This window comes from Solea solea, chromosome 6 (assembly GCF_958295425.1).
Source record: "Solea solea chromosome 6, fSolSol10.1, whole genome shotgun sequence".
NCBI classification, from domain to species: domain Eukaryota; kingdom Metazoa; phylum Chordata; class Actinopteri; order Pleuronectiformes; family Soleidae; genus Solea; species Solea solea.
In genome coordinates, this window is record NC_081139.1 from 23,358,066 (window position 1) to 23,373,658 (window position 15,593).

General features: G+C 40.2%; 1 protein-coding gene across 1 annotated transcript; it reads left to right on the top strand.

The window, feature by feature from the left end:
* The first annotated feature begins 3,143 nt into the window (after positions 1 to 3,143).
* LOC131460264 (bone morphogenetic protein 7-like) lies at positions 3,144 to 15,491 on the top strand. Its single transcript, XM_058630589.1, has 7 exons — positions 3,144 to 3,862; positions 10,179 to 10,368; positions 12,837 to 12,985; positions 13,334 to 13,540; positions 13,632 to 13,705; positions 13,804 to 13,914; positions 14,635 to 15,491. Exons 1-7 carry the CDS (start codon positions 3,466 to 3,468, stop codon positions 14,782 to 14,784), a joined length of 1,278 nt encoding a protein of 425 aa, XP_058486572.1. The 5' UTR covers positions 3,144 to 3,465; the 3' UTR covers positions 14,785 to 15,491.
* Positions 15,492 to 15,593: the final 102 nt, after the last annotated feature.

Consider the following 15,593-nt stretch of genomic DNA (forward strand, 5'->3'; position numbering starts at 1 on the left):
TGAGTTTAAAACTATAACACAATATTACATCATAAAATCGCGATAAAGATATTCATGATGATATTTCACAGAATTTCAATGTAAAAGTGCTGGATATGGAACGATGCATACTTCACAATAAAAGACATTTATGATGCAAAAATAAAAATGAATTATAAAATTGAGTAAATAATAATGTAATCAAAGCGTCAAAGCATAATTTAACGTTGAATGTAATACATTTAATAATGCGATAATTACAACCTAATAAGGCAATGTCTCATTGCTACCATTAAATATATTTATTATTATATTCTATAAAGTGGCTTCCAAAACTTCCGAGGTTTAAGGCCCCACAATTTCAGCAAAATTATAACATTTTTCTGATTTCACTCAGAGGAAACACTCAGAGTTCTACATTAACAACTATCTGGCACAACAGTGAAAACTGAAATTAAAACATTGTGCACCATATAATAAATTATCATTATTTATTTATTTGTGATTAGAAGATCATATGTCAGATAGAAGATTGGGATCTGACTCAAGTATGAGTCTTTCAAGTATCTATATTACAAATTTTGCTGATTACTGAGATTCAACAGAGGAATGTGTTTCGATTAATAACGATCACATACACACACAAAAACAGTATTTTGATGCAGCTAAAAAGACACACCTCAATGTTATATGTATATGAAGAAATTGAAAACATCTTTACGGTCAGCCAAATGGCAGAAAAGATCAGTGGCACATGAAGTGCTCTTTTCTTTCCATGTTGATTTATCCAGAGTAGAAGCTGAAAGGCAGGTATAGCCTGCATGACATTCAAGTTTTTAAATGTTTGTATTATATTTTATTTTTTGGCTACCCACTGTCCAGTGTAGCTATATGTCTTGAGCCAGGCCTGGATATAAGACAGATAAATAAATAAACTGTTGTTAGTTGAAATCTAGTCATAAGGTAAACTCATACTGTACCATTGAGATAAATGTGGTATAAAATGTCCATATATATAATAATATTTCAGTAAAGCTTAGTAAATATTCTTTACTTTCCAACAATATTTGTTGCCAGGTCTATTTGGGTTAATGATATGGGTTATTGAATAAAAAAATAAAAATCATGTTTGATCTAAATCAGAGCTCTCAAACCTGCGGCCCGTGGGGCCACATGCAGGCCCCCCAATCGATGTCCTGTGGCCCTGTACTTACTTTAAAGTGATTATGAAAACTGGCCTGTCAACAAAATTTCTCATAATGATAATAATACATTAGGTTACATTAATTACATTGTTTAATGTATTCAATTCAACATTTAATTGTATATCACCTTGTCTAGTGTTTTAAATACAATTGTCTGTGTTGTAATGTTATTATAAATAATTCTATTGTATTTCTGTCTGTTTTTTGTTATGAACAGATTCATTTTGCATCATAAAGGTGTTCTTTTTTATGTGAACTATATATTACTTTTACTTTGAAAAGGTGAGCAATATATTTTAAATTTGTAGTATCATGATGGATTATCAAGATATAATTTTAAGTTAAATTTATTTAATTTCATCCAAACTGTTGAACTTTTTTCACTTTGACCGGTGCCCAGCCCCGTCCTGACCAGCCTAGAAGTTCACTGGCTCTCAGGTCATTTTGAGTTTGAGGCCCCTGATCTAAATGCTGTTGTTTTTTGTTTTGGTTTTTATTTCCACAGTTTATATTTCTGGTGGTTGATGATTGATGCCAATAAATGGACAAACTAAAAAACAATAATACACATTAATGGACATTCACAGGTGTTAGTGTGCCAGAATGTTGCCATTATTATGTTTATTTAAACTACAGTAAGCAGGTTGTCTTTATAACTCACTAAATTTAGTTTGAATGAACTTAACTCATGTCACTGTTACCAACTGAAGTCCTTTTTGCTAACCATTTTCACTTTTTTCCACACACACATATATAGCAATATGACTCAGGGTACATTTGTAGCTTTATTGGTCAGTTTTACAGTCGTACATTGATACTATTTAAGACGTAAGATGTTTACACATCTTTGTCGTGGATGGGAAGTCTCTTGAGTTTATATGGGTTTCGGGAATGAGTCACATAAAGTGACCTCTCTCTCTCTCTCTCTGTGGGTGTTTTTGTTTTTGAATAATTCAACCTAAGTCTGAAGAAGTTTATTTTACTACACCGATTCAGTCAATGTTGAAGTTGAAATGTTGAAAATCGAAAAGCACATGATTGAGAAAAGGCCGTTTATTTCAGTTTGGTGGCTATGGCACAATAATCTGAGATTTACATGCTGATCCACTGTCACCACTGTCCTGTAAAAGTAGAGGTTAAACACACACATCTGTTTTCTTTCTTCCTTTGTCATTCATCACCCGCCCTCCTCCACCCCATTAAATCTCTATCAGTGGAGTGTTTTACACATTGTTGTAGTAATTCATAGGAGCCATTGGCATGTCCCGTCTTGTACCTGGGCTGCTGCTGCTGCTGATTACTCTCAGACCCCCCAACAATTAGGGTGGGCCCAGGTTTATTGTTTGAGTTCAAAGGTGTCTGAGTTGAAGTAGGGATTAAGAGATTTCCCTCTCTTTACCTTAGATTGACCGTTTAGTGTCGAGGCATGTGCTGAGGCAAATTTACTGCCACTAAGATCCATGTGTCCTAACATGTGATCATTTGAAATAACTTGATTCTGAAACATTAACAATGGGACCAACAACGTTTCTGTAGTTGTAATTGTTTCCCCTAATTAAATCTAAGAAAGAAAAGCTGCCACAACATTAGAGACAGTTTCCAATTGTCATGGAGTTGATTGGTGTATAATTATGTCAAAGATAAATCAAGGAGTCATTCAGCAGACCTGGATAACCAAAACAGCATATGACCCACATCACAACCAGCAATAATATTTATTTAAGTTAATCAAATGTTATGTTTAAACTGTTGTATTTTATCAGATAAAAAAAACAATAATCTGACATCAGTTGCCATCATTTTTTCAAATCGGCATTGGTCAAAAACCTAAATTGGTCACTTGAAGCCCACTTTCATTAGTGGCTCAACAGTCGTGTCCAAACAAAGGACCCAGTGATTGGACACTTAAAGTCCACACCCCAAATATCTCATTACTGAAATAGAGAATTGGATTTCATGAAAGGACACCGATCCATCGTCATTCTCACTGCCTCACTCCCACTCATTCTCCCAGGCTTCCCAGCTCTGGTTGATCCCTCCTGCTCCTCCCCTGACACAGGCGCAATAAAACCTATTCCCAAAATGCCATCCAGAGGAAAAGCGCACGGCGGCATCAGACTGTCCGCAACGCAGCGACAAACTGTGAATGGATGATAACCAGAGTTCACAGAGGAGACTGTTTTTAACTTCTCTCACATGAAGGACAACTTTTTATGAAACAACTGCATCTCCGATCTTAAACCTCGACTTGTAACAGCCGCGCGTAAAATTGGGTTTAAACATGGTGAGCAGCGCCTTGGCGACAGTGACGACCCTCGTGTCTCTGTGTTACTGCGCGTTGGCCACACAGGTCGCCTTCTCCAACTTTTCCACGGACAACGAGTTGCGTTCCAGCTTCATCCAGCGGCGGCTGCGGAGCCAGGAGCGCAGGGAGATCCAGCGGGAGATCCTCTCCATCCTGGGGCTGCCGCACCGTCCGCGGCCCCACGTCCACACCAAACACAACGCTGCCCCCATGTTCATGCTGGACCTGTACAACACCATCTCTACTGACGTGGGACCGCACGGTTATTCCTATTACAAACCCGTGGTACCGACCCACGCTTCCCCCATGGTGACCCCCCAGGACAGCCGCTTCTTAGTGGACGCGGATATGGTGATGAGTTTTGTCAACACTGGTAAGTTTTCAGTCACAGTTTCACTGTCTTTCCTTTGCTGTTACATTACATTATATATATGAAAATAACGTGCGTGTAATGAGTGAATTTGTATTATAACCATTCTTTAACCTGTAAGGACTGATACTAATCCTGTGATAAGAGCTGCATGGATAATCAACTATTTTGATAATTCATGAATTGTTTCTTGTGTTCTTTATTTTAAGAATTCAAACAAGTTCTCTGATGTTTCAGCTTCTCAAATGTAAACATGTTCTGGCTGCTGTGCTCCAGATAACAAAGAAATCATGAGAACTTTTGACGTTTGTTTGAAGTTAAATTTTGAGGTTTGGGAAACAGGTCAATAATTTTCAACATTTTCTGGACCAAACAACAAATTGATTAATCAAGAATGTGTGAATAGAGAAATTAACATTTTATCAAGCCAACGCGTTTTATGGACCATATGATCGTATTTAAGATTTTGGTTTTTCACTATGATATACTTTGCAGATTTGTTTTATAATGTTTTTGTCTCGAAATAACATTTTGTTACTAATGTAAAGTTGTTTTTCACTTACATTAGTCCCATGTTTTTTTAAGATAAACATCATTTTGACACCTTTTCTGGCAACATAGTGTTTTAGGAACATAAAAATTTCGCACGTTTTGCTACTTTTTTAATGTTCATTAAAGTTTGTTGTTATTAGTAACATTAAGCTGATGGATACAAACCAAAAGAGGGCATGGTTTTGGACAAAGGGGTCTGTCTGTTTACGTTTTCTTTTTTACCTTTATCACAGTCACATCGCTAAGCACTGTTAGTTTAGGATAATCATAACAAGACATTTTCCCGTGCTAACTGTGCCAAGTGTCAAGATGAAAATCTGTCATTCATTATCACCGGTCACAAAGTAGCCCAATACCACAGCAAAAAAAGATCATTATAATTATATAAAAGTTTTAGCTTTGATAGCTTCTTAGTGAAGCCTTTTATATCCACAATATCACACTGAGGAAGTGTGTGTGTGTGTCATAGTGAAAATCTCTAACATTGTGGCTTTGAGGTCAATTTCTACACCTGAACCCAAGCGTCATGCATTCAGAGTTGTACATGTTGTGGCCACGTGGCTGTATCTGATCTGATCTGAATATCTTCAAAGCTCTAGGGGGAGGATTCACCGTGGCTTTGTTTTGCCTGAGTAGGAACTGAACAGGCATTTTTAAATCCACCGGTGAGTGCGAGGCAAGTTTATTGCCATAGTTATCTCTGGTATTGCAGGTGTGTGTGTGTGTGTGTGCACTCTCCTGTGTCTGTTGTTTGGAGTGTGTAAATTAGACCAAGACAAGACCATGTCTTTTAGGGACAGAGATTGGATCAAGATTAGGCCCAGAGAGTACTGGGAAGGGTTTTTCTAAGTGAAGACCAGGACCAGGGCGTAAAAAGACCAAGACTTTTAGGGACCAAGACTGAGTCAATACTAAGACCACAGCAAGGTTTACATACTAGGTCACGATTAAGACCAGAGAGTACAGCAAACAAGGCAAAATCAAGAGTTTTATAGATTGAGACCAGAGAGTACACAGAACACTACATAACATAACAATACACTAAAGACGTTAAGAGACTGAGGCTCAGTGAAGACCAGGGAGTATCAAGACCAAGACTTAAAGGAAACATGCAAAGACCAAGAGTTTTATAGACAAGGTCAAAACTAAGACTAGAGAGTAAATAAAACGAGACAAGACCAAGGCAGGAAATATCAGGACCTTTTGCTTCTTGATCGGGCTCTATTTTACAGATCAACAGTAAGTTTATTTACTACAATAAAAAGTGAGTAAAAATGTCAGAGCAGCAAAAATGTCAGAGGTAGAGAAGTGACAAATAACTGAGAGTACAGTTAAAAAATACAAATGGGATACAAAATTGTGAAAAGCCCCTGTTTGGGACCAAGAAAGTCTCATTTAACTCCATTGCCAAATTGGCAAACATCACTGGGAATGTGGGAATTCTAAAATCACGGCATGCATGTGAAGTCAGCTGACGTCAGAAAAAAAACATTCTTACTACTTAATATAATTAGCTGAATTTGTAGATAACGGTTTTCCCATCCAGTCACAATAATGATTTGTAAGTCAATTATATTTGTCGTGGAAAAGGGGGAGATTGAGGCGAGAACTCGACCTTCAGAGAGGGTGTTGAAACTGTGACCGGTCTCAGGTCTTACAGCACAGGTGGAAGTGAAGAGTTACTCAGATGTTGTTGAATGAATTAAATGCAACTCCTGCCTTTGTTTCCCTTGGAGATCCCGCAGCAACTCCGATGTTGCTACGGTGAAACAGGCAGATGGCATGATGCCTGTGGCTCATATCTGGATGTGGTTACATCCAAAACCAAAACTGTGTCTTTTTTACTGCCCTCCTCCGCCTCAGGTCCCGGTACGGGGGTTATAGGTCAACGTGAGGAGATGAAGTTTGTTCATTAAGAGATGTGTCTCTATGAAATCTTAACCCATCTGTTTACTATTGAGATCAAGCTGAAGGCTTTAACGGAGAATCCGTCAAGTCATTTTTTTTTATATCAGCCTTAACCACGTAATTAATGCTAAACATTTGGAAACCGTTACAAAAAAATCTAAAATGCATTATATAAAATTTTATGTCCTTAGCTGTGAACTTCTGACTTACAGTCTGTAGCTAATGAGATCTGGAAACATTGTTTCTGGAAACGAGTAACAGATTTATGCGGTTCAACATCTGAAGACTTTGATTATAAGGCAGAAGGCGGGGGAAAAGGGACACATTGTGTTTGTATTATTTCTCTCTCAAACTCACCACGGCCTCCGGTGCTGGTGATCAGCTGAGTTTTTAACTCATGCTCCCACATTGTGCTGGAGTGGCTCTGTCATGGTGGTCCTTGAATGATCGCTTCAAGCCTAAACTGGACTTCTTTCCTTAGCAAAGACCACAACTTCCAGTGTGAGGGAGAGCTGCCGCTGAGCCACCCCAGCTTCTGCCTGTGCAGCTGGGTATAAATTGCACAGAGTCAGTGGTTCTAAAGAGCTTATTTAATCATTTTTCACTTCGACAGCCACATTTCTGGTATCAGCCCCTGTTTTCCACGAGCTGGTGTCATCACCCCGTAAAGAGATGCATGTTCACGGGCGCGCGTGTTAACTTCAGTTTGAATGTCAAACCACAGGTTGTGCTTCAGCATCACGGCAGAAAACATAAGTCTCAATGTCAGCACACAACAAGACACAAGGCCGCTGTTTATTATACTATGCCGCGAGTATAGTTCTAAAGGCCTGACTTTGCTCTAAAGCTGCATCCACAATACTCCAATCTGTGTTAAAAAATGCATAAATTCTGCCCCGGGTACATCTGTTGTGCATACGATCCCGGCATTTTTAAGACCAACCAAAGACATTTGAAATGCTACTGGCTCTGTTTTTTTTTTCCTTATTTATAAGTCAGAAGTCATTTGCGTCCGTAATAACAGCCCTAAAAACATCCCTGCGCTTGTTTGCTTAGATCAGAAAGTACTGTACTGTGAGAAACAACAATTGTGAAAAGTCTGAAAGGGGATTTCTGTGATGACATTGACACGGAGGAAAATAGCGACAAAACACTGGAGGTTGAATGAAAATTGTTTAATGTGGATATAGCTGGATATAGTGTGGATGTGCAGCGATGGAGACCTTTAAAAAGTGACGACCCGTCAACCACTTTGACAAGTCACCGCTAAGAACAAGAAGCTCAACACATCAACACCAATTCTCAGTTTTACTTCCACCTAGTTCTTGGTCCCATAACTGAAATCCTTTCTCTTACTTGTCAACATTGTTGCCGCTTTTGTAGTATGTAAACATTTACATAGCTTACATACACAGCTTCCTGCTAATGGTCACATATTACTTCTTACAGGGCGCTGAAACACGCACCTGGAAGTGGATCGTTTTAGTTTTTAAAGCAGGACTTTTTTTACGACACCACCGTTAACATCCATCCATTACCTACTGCTTTATCCTCACCACAATTTCTCGTGAGACCTGAATCTTCCTGATTCTGAGGACTCCGGGTTGGCGGCCCTGATCTTGCAGGGCTAGTTTTTCACCAACAAACAGTAGGGGGAGAGGAGACAGCCCCCAATCTCCCTGAAACAAGACATTTAACCATCACAATGACCCTGAAGCTGTTAAATAAGGGTAGAAATCCTGCACAGTTCTGCTTTTGAGGAAACTTTAAAAACTGGAACTGCTGTGGATGCAGCCAAAGTCTCCCCTGGCTACAGCTGCTGAAGACTTTGCCTGGAGATGAGCACACTCGCGATTAATTGATCACAACATACGTTCAGAGCATGGGAAGGGCTTAAAGACGAAGAAAGGCCACTGGCTTTCATTAAAAATAAAGCTTTCAAATGGTGGAAGAATGACCACTTCATGGAAGAACAGAAGGAGCATTGTACTGGTGAGAACGAGCTGGAAGAAATGTGTTTGTCCTGCTAAGCTGATCTGTAGGTAGCATAAGGAGATCATAAGAAGAAACACTTTTTGCCCAACCCGAGAAATCTCATTAACTTTCTCCCCCTTATGTGTACTTTACTCTTAACTGCTTGAGTAATCATGTGGCCTTTCCTTGGATACTTTTCACCCCTCTTGTCCTCTGCAGTGGATTTATAAGATAACACCAAAGAATGGTAACAAGCCAGTTTAGGGTGCAAAAAATTCAAGTATGCAATATTAACTTTGATAAAAGAAGGCAAAACACATGGCTGTCATGCTGAATAATAACATTTTTAACTATCATTATTCTTCATTTTCAAAGTTGTGTCGCTGCTGAAAAGGTGTTGCATCTTGAAACCACCCACACGGATACGTAAAGACTCCCACTTACTATAAAATAACAGAAGGTTAACGATACTTTGGGGCGGCTGTGTGGCCCTGCAGTGTCAGAAGACGTCTGAAGTGTTGAAATGCCTCCCAGAAGGAAGTTTGCATATCTGAGGTCTGATCTCTGCAGCTAATGGTCTCTAACGTAAACACACCAAGTCCTTACCAGCAATTATTGCTTTCATAAAAACACCCCTGGTTCGCTTCCAGCATTTAATTGCGGTCAAACAAATGACTCGCAGGGTTCAGAATGCACTGCTCTTAACGACGAGCGGATTGTGTGTCGTTAGAAGTGTTTTTAGAAGACTTTTGCTGTGTGTGTGTGTGTGTGTGTACGTGCCTCGATGTCAGGGCACTACTATGTATAACCGTTGGTCTCTGCTTAGTAAAACACTCGCGAACGATGAGTAGAGACGAATTGTGGTTGATGTCATGGTGATGTCATGGTGAACGCCACTGGGCAGGATGTGTTTAAAGTGGCTAATCGCTGCCCTGCTCTGCTCTGCACACCTTCACCAGAGACCTCCACTGCTCTTTCCAAGGACAAACACATTGACTGACGCTGTGAAAACACGACACTGGAAAAGCTCCAGGGAGCTCTGGGGTCTTTTCTGACCACCGTTCTTCTGGAAACTCTGAGTGCGAGGGTGAGCTTCAGCCGGCTCAGGGCGGGCCCGGAAAACCCCACTATACAGTATGCCACCGCTACTGCTGCTTCACTTTATCCTCTACAATCAGAATGAAATCACTCGATGGTACATACATGGCAAAATGATCAGGGAGGTGTGGGTGGCACAGGCTCTTGTTAGTTAAGTCACACACGGATTTGTGTGGCTCTCTGTACTTAATGTGAGTGTGTTTGTAGAAGCACACGGGCGGCTGTGGTTTTCCGGGCAGTGCCTTAACGGGCCTTTTCTTGTGGTCAGCACATGTGTGCAGTTTAAACAGGGAACCAAACTGAGCTGCAAGCGAGTATGTTTCTTCCTCCCCCCACAATGGCATGTATGGCAGACTCGACTTAAGTGATGTTTAGATCAACCCCTTCGCCCTTGGCAGCCAGATCTTTCCTGTCTCGGTGCTTCAGAGATGTGGGCAGAGCGACACACGTCAGAGAATCCCTTTGAGCCGGTGACAATTAAGTCAGATAACGCAGCCACTGACTGGTTTACCATCTGATTTTACTCTGCGGTTTGGTTTTTCCACATATGTACAAACTTTCCCCGTGAGGCGTAGGATATTATTTCATTGTATGTGTGTGTGTGTGTGTGTGTGTGTGTCAGCTGGAGAGAAAACAATCAACCACTAACCACAGACGGTTAGAGGACGGCGGAAGAAAAAGCCTTGATCAAACCAAGAGTTGACGCACAGATGTTAATCCTTCAAGTAAACCACCTGTTCCTCAGACCTGCTCTTACACTATATCCTCTTCTCTTATCCCCCCACAGTGGACCAGGATCAGGATCTCTTCTACCAGCAACATAGGAGAGAATTTCGTTTTGACCTTTCCCGTATTCCAGAGGGAGAGGCGGTCACGGCAGCAGAGTTCAGGATTTACAAGGATTTCATCCATGAGCGCTTCGAGAATGAGACATTCAAAGTCAGCGTCTACCAGGTCCTGCAGGAGCGCTCAAAAGGGTATGGGTGTTACATTTTCAGCTTCTAGCATATGCTGACATCTACCCGTTATTTGTCTGAGGCGTTGCTGTGTTTCCATCATGGTACGGTTTGGTTTGGAATAGTAATGCCGTGAATCAGGCTTGCATTTCAACTGAGAACATATACCTTTACTAGGGGTGTGGGCTTTGCCCGATGGCTGCACCTGCAGTCTGTTCAAAGCTTGATGTCTTGTAGAGACCAACAGCCACAAACCGAGCAGAAAAAGAAAACCGAGCTGCTGGATGTCTGTTGTACGTTGTGTTGTTGTCTGCTGTGTCGCGATTTATGTCACGGTTCATACACAGCCATTGCACACAGCCCACACCAAGCCCGGCTACCAAGTAAAGTTACCGTTCTCAGCCGAAATGCAAGCCAGACCCAGGGCTTAACCGTTCCAAACCATTCCCCTGAGTAGACTCCATGCCATGACTTAGAGAAGACCTTACCTACCGATAATTGTATGATTGATATCACAACCATAATGATGAATACTAATTCAAATGTTCACAAAATGTTTATAGTGCTAAAAACTTTTCACAATCAACCAAAAACACACCATCAACACAACTTTCAAGTCTTTCTTTTTCCTCTTCTTCTTCCACTAGCATTTTGTTGTAGCTTATGCTGATTAACCAGGACACTGCCTCTATTTGTAGGTACATTTGTACCCATGTGGTTGGCTGTTAGTTAGCTGGAAAAAGTGAAAAATACTAGCAAAAATACTATTCAAATATTCAATGGTATTGTTTGTTGAATATATAAATATTCTAAACTTAGCATGCGAGCTAGCGAAAGTAATGCAGGGTTAGCTGCACGGGAGCAGCTAACGAGATGCATTTAATTACATAAAAATGCTGTTTCTTATTTATTTATTTCCTCTTTATGGGGTTGTTGAATTTATACTACTGTGTGTTTTATTACGTTTTCCTTCTTTGTGTTTTTATGATGCTGTTAACTTCATTTATATGTACATGTACTTTTTTATGTAGGGTGTTGTATGCTAATGGTCCTAGCCTTGTTGAGCTTAAGACAAATTTCCCAATAAGAACAATTAATTTCTCTTTCATTTGAACATATTGATAGGGACAACTTTTGTGTGCGGTGTTGTGAAATCACAGATTTTCTTTATGGACTTTGGTGCAGGGAGTGAGTGATTTACAGAGCAAAACAAACTGGTTTTCAGTGAGAAAGGGACGTCTAATGACAAAGAAGAACATATTATTAAGACAGTGTAGACTTAAGCTGATGTAGATTTTATATGGTGAGCCTTTTATTAAGTGGCCAAATCATGTTTCTCCTTGTGTCCCCTGTGGAAGCGATGTTACAGTTTAGGTTTTCGGCAGCAGTGGAACGAACACTGGTGGCTGATCGACAGAGTCAGCGCTGATTTTGTGTCATTACCTCAGAGATCCTCTCCTCTGAAACCTTGAGCTACCATTTTAAGTCTTTCAACTGTGGCAGTGGGTTAGGTGATGGTGTTAAGGGCAAACCCCCATTGTCATTCACAGACACAAAAAGACCACTCCACACAGACAAGCAGGCATCACGACTAGAGGAGAGACGTCTGCATGCAGCTGTGGGTCTCAAATTCAGTCTGTAAACAAATCTATTGTCAGTGAAATTTGCCCCTAAGTGCTGCTTTGATGTGAACGTGTGGGGAGTCGTCTCCATGATTAGCTCATGAAGGGAAATTATTTTAGACTGAGTGAAAATTAACCTTATTTCATTTGAGCAGTAGTAGTGAACAGTGTAGAGCTGAAAGCTTGTAGTTGAATGGGGAAAATGAACAAAAACTTCATGTGATCATGTTTAATACAATAGTATCAGTTGATAATTATTGTTGTAATTTTTAGATAATTTAAGAAGCTACCAGTTAATTATTTACAGTAAAATTCTTTATGGACAAAAACCCCCAACAAATATCTAAATTACACATTTGATAGTGATTATGTGTTTGCACAGTGTATGTACACATTAAATTGCAATATATCGCGAACCTGATATTGAACTTCTTGAACTTAAGATATTGAACTTTAAATCTTTAACAAAATTAGATAGCAAAATATTAAGTACAGTCCAAAGTACAAATAAAGAATACGTCATCAAACACATGAAATAACGTAAAACAAGATAATGCAAGGTTATAATAACAGTTATGCAAAAGCTTTACAATCAGTTTACAGTCAGTAATCTGAATTCCTTGGATAAACTGTTCTTATGTTATTTGATGCTTAATGTGTCACTACCTTACACAACCACACCTGAACTGTCCCTTAAAAATGAATCTCAGGTTGTTCACATCAAACCTCTTGGCTGCCAATCATTTATTCTAAATGTGTTATTATAAACAAAGCCAGTTGTTCCCATACATACTGTCTACACAGTAGATATGAGCAGAGCGCGTACATCTGCCTCGACATTGAACATGTGTTATTCTCTCTTCCCAGTGAAGTGGAGCTGTTGCTGCTGGACCAGCGAGATGTTTGGGCTGCAGAGGACGGCTGGCTGGTTTTCGACCTGACCCCCACCAGTAACCTGTGGCTGGTCAAACCTGAGAAGAACCTGGGCCTGCACCTGGTCCTGGAGGACAGCCACGGTCAGTCCGTGCATTACGGTCGCGTTGAAGGATCCACTGAAGCATTAACTGTCTGAAAGAGTGCCGTCTTTGTGTCCAGTTATGATTAACAGTTGCGATGAATGATCGTTAAATGCTGCGGTTAAAAAGGGAAAACCACATGTTGAATATAGTCTCAGCAGACACTCTATTACAGAGTTTACGTTATGACTGCAGATAGATAGATAGATATACCACAGACATAGAATAAGACATTCTTGCTTTGCCTGCCATGTTACAGCACCCCTGTTAGTTAATTCAATGCAGTTTTTGTCTTTTTTTTTGGCTTGTTTAGACTCACAATTTTCTCCTCCATGTCTCCCCCTGCAGGCCGGAGGAGGAACCCCCGCCTGGCCGGGCTGGTGACGGGCAGTGGACCCCAGGACAAGCAGCCCTTCATGGTCGTCTTCTTCAAAGCCAGCGAGGTTCGATTCCGCAGCGTCCGTTCTGCCCACGGCCACAAGGGGCGCCAGTCAAACCGCTCCAAACCCCAGAGGACCGTTCAGGACGCGCTAAAGGCAGTTGAAGCTGCAACAGGTGACGACACTGTTTAAATCTATGTCTATAATATTTTGTTGTATTCTTCGATACGCTTGCATGTACTCATATTTGTTTATTTCACTTTCAGAGAACCTCAGCTTTTCTAAAGAGGGATGTAAAAAACATGAGCTGTATGTCAGTTTCAGGGATCTTGGTTGGCAGGTATAGTTCATTTTTCTCTATTTATTTAGGTTTATTTTTTCATTTCCAAAAGAAATAATTAACAAACCCCTTTTGCCCCGTTGTTTTCTTCTGATCAGGACTGGATCATAGCACCAGAGGGATATGCAGCATACTACTGCGAAGGCGAATGTGCTTTCCCACTCAACTCCTACATGAACGCCACGAATCATGCTATAGTGCAGACACTGGTACGTTCCACACAAACAATGATGACGTCACCATCTACTACTACAAGCTCCACTTTTTTGAGAGTGGAAAGCAACCTGTCGTCTACTATACACATGTGTCTCTAATCAAATGAAGGAATTGTGTTTCTAAATTAAGAGAAAATATTTACCCATCCAACCAATCGGTTGCAATTATTTTTACATTATTATATTTTTAGGTTTTCTTTTAGACAGGAGTATTCATATCAGTGTTAGTATAACACAAAAATATGAGTATTTTGATAATTCATATAAACTCATTTAAATTTTCGAGATTGTTAATCTTCTGGCTTTATTATGTAAACTTAATATTTCTAAAGCCAAAATCTCCAAAACCTGTTCACATGTATTGACATGTATTGACAACAAGATTATTAGTAATAAGTAATGTACACTTAGTACACTCTATTTCTGATAGAAATAGAGAATGCAAAATAATTGAGATACTGTTTGGAGTAAGTTTTAGATTTATACATATGCCTCTATTTTGATTTATGTATCCATTTATATGTATTTGTTATGTTTATGACTGCATGTACACAGGTATTTATTCATTATGTATGTATTGATATATGCAGTATACACACATCAATATTTAACTCTTTCCACGACGCCTGATGTGTTTCACATGTTCCACTCCATTATTGTTATGATTCTTCACTTCTTAACTTTATCTCATTTACGATTCTTCTTGCACCACAGGTGCACTTTATCAATCCGGAGACGGTGCCGAAGCCCTGCTGCGCTCCCACGCAACTCCACGGCATCTCCGTGCTCTACTTTGACGACAGCTCCAACGTCATCCTCAAGAAGTACCGCAACATGGTGGTCAGAGCCTGCGGCTGCCACTGATCACTCGTCCTCCTCCTGTGAGTTTTGACAAACTTGGAGGACTTGGCAGAGAAGGAGGAGGAGGAGGAGGAGGAAGCAGAGACAAGATGACCAACTTTTATTCTGGAGGACTGTTTTTATGAGCAGCAGCTGGGCCGCCCATGCAGAATAAACAGTCACAACGATTGGTCACTGAGAAAAGGCTGAATGAAAGACTGTTATAGTGTGACAAGTACAAATGCACTAAAAGGAATCGCAGCAGCGTTGAGTCACTTCAAAAACACAGTTTGCTGGAAAAAGCTTCAACCATTCCTTGTTTGCAGAGATCATACAATTACCAGCCACTTTATTATGTACACCGTTCAACTGCTAATTATCTAACCAGCCAGTCACATGGCAGCAGCTCGATGCATTTAGATGATCTGCTGAAGTTCAAACTGAGCATCAGAATGAGGAAGGAACTTGGTTTAAGTGACTTTGAACATGGAATGGTTGTTGGTGACAGAGGGGCTGGCCAGAAACTCCTGATTTACTGGGATTTACACCACAACCGTCTCTGGGTTTACAGAGAATGGTCCAGTGAGTAGCAGTGCCTTGTTGATGCCAGAGGTCAAAGAAAAATGACTTGACTGGTTCAAAAATTAACTCAAATAACCATTTGTTAAGGTATGCAGAAGAACATGTCTGAACACTCTCTGTACCAAATAAATGTGATACTTTGTTGATAAGGTCTTGTTCTTTGGGTGTACCATATCTTTTTTTTTTTGCCAAACTACTAAAACCACACTGCATAAAAACACATTTATTCAACAGTGAGGAAACTGCTCCAC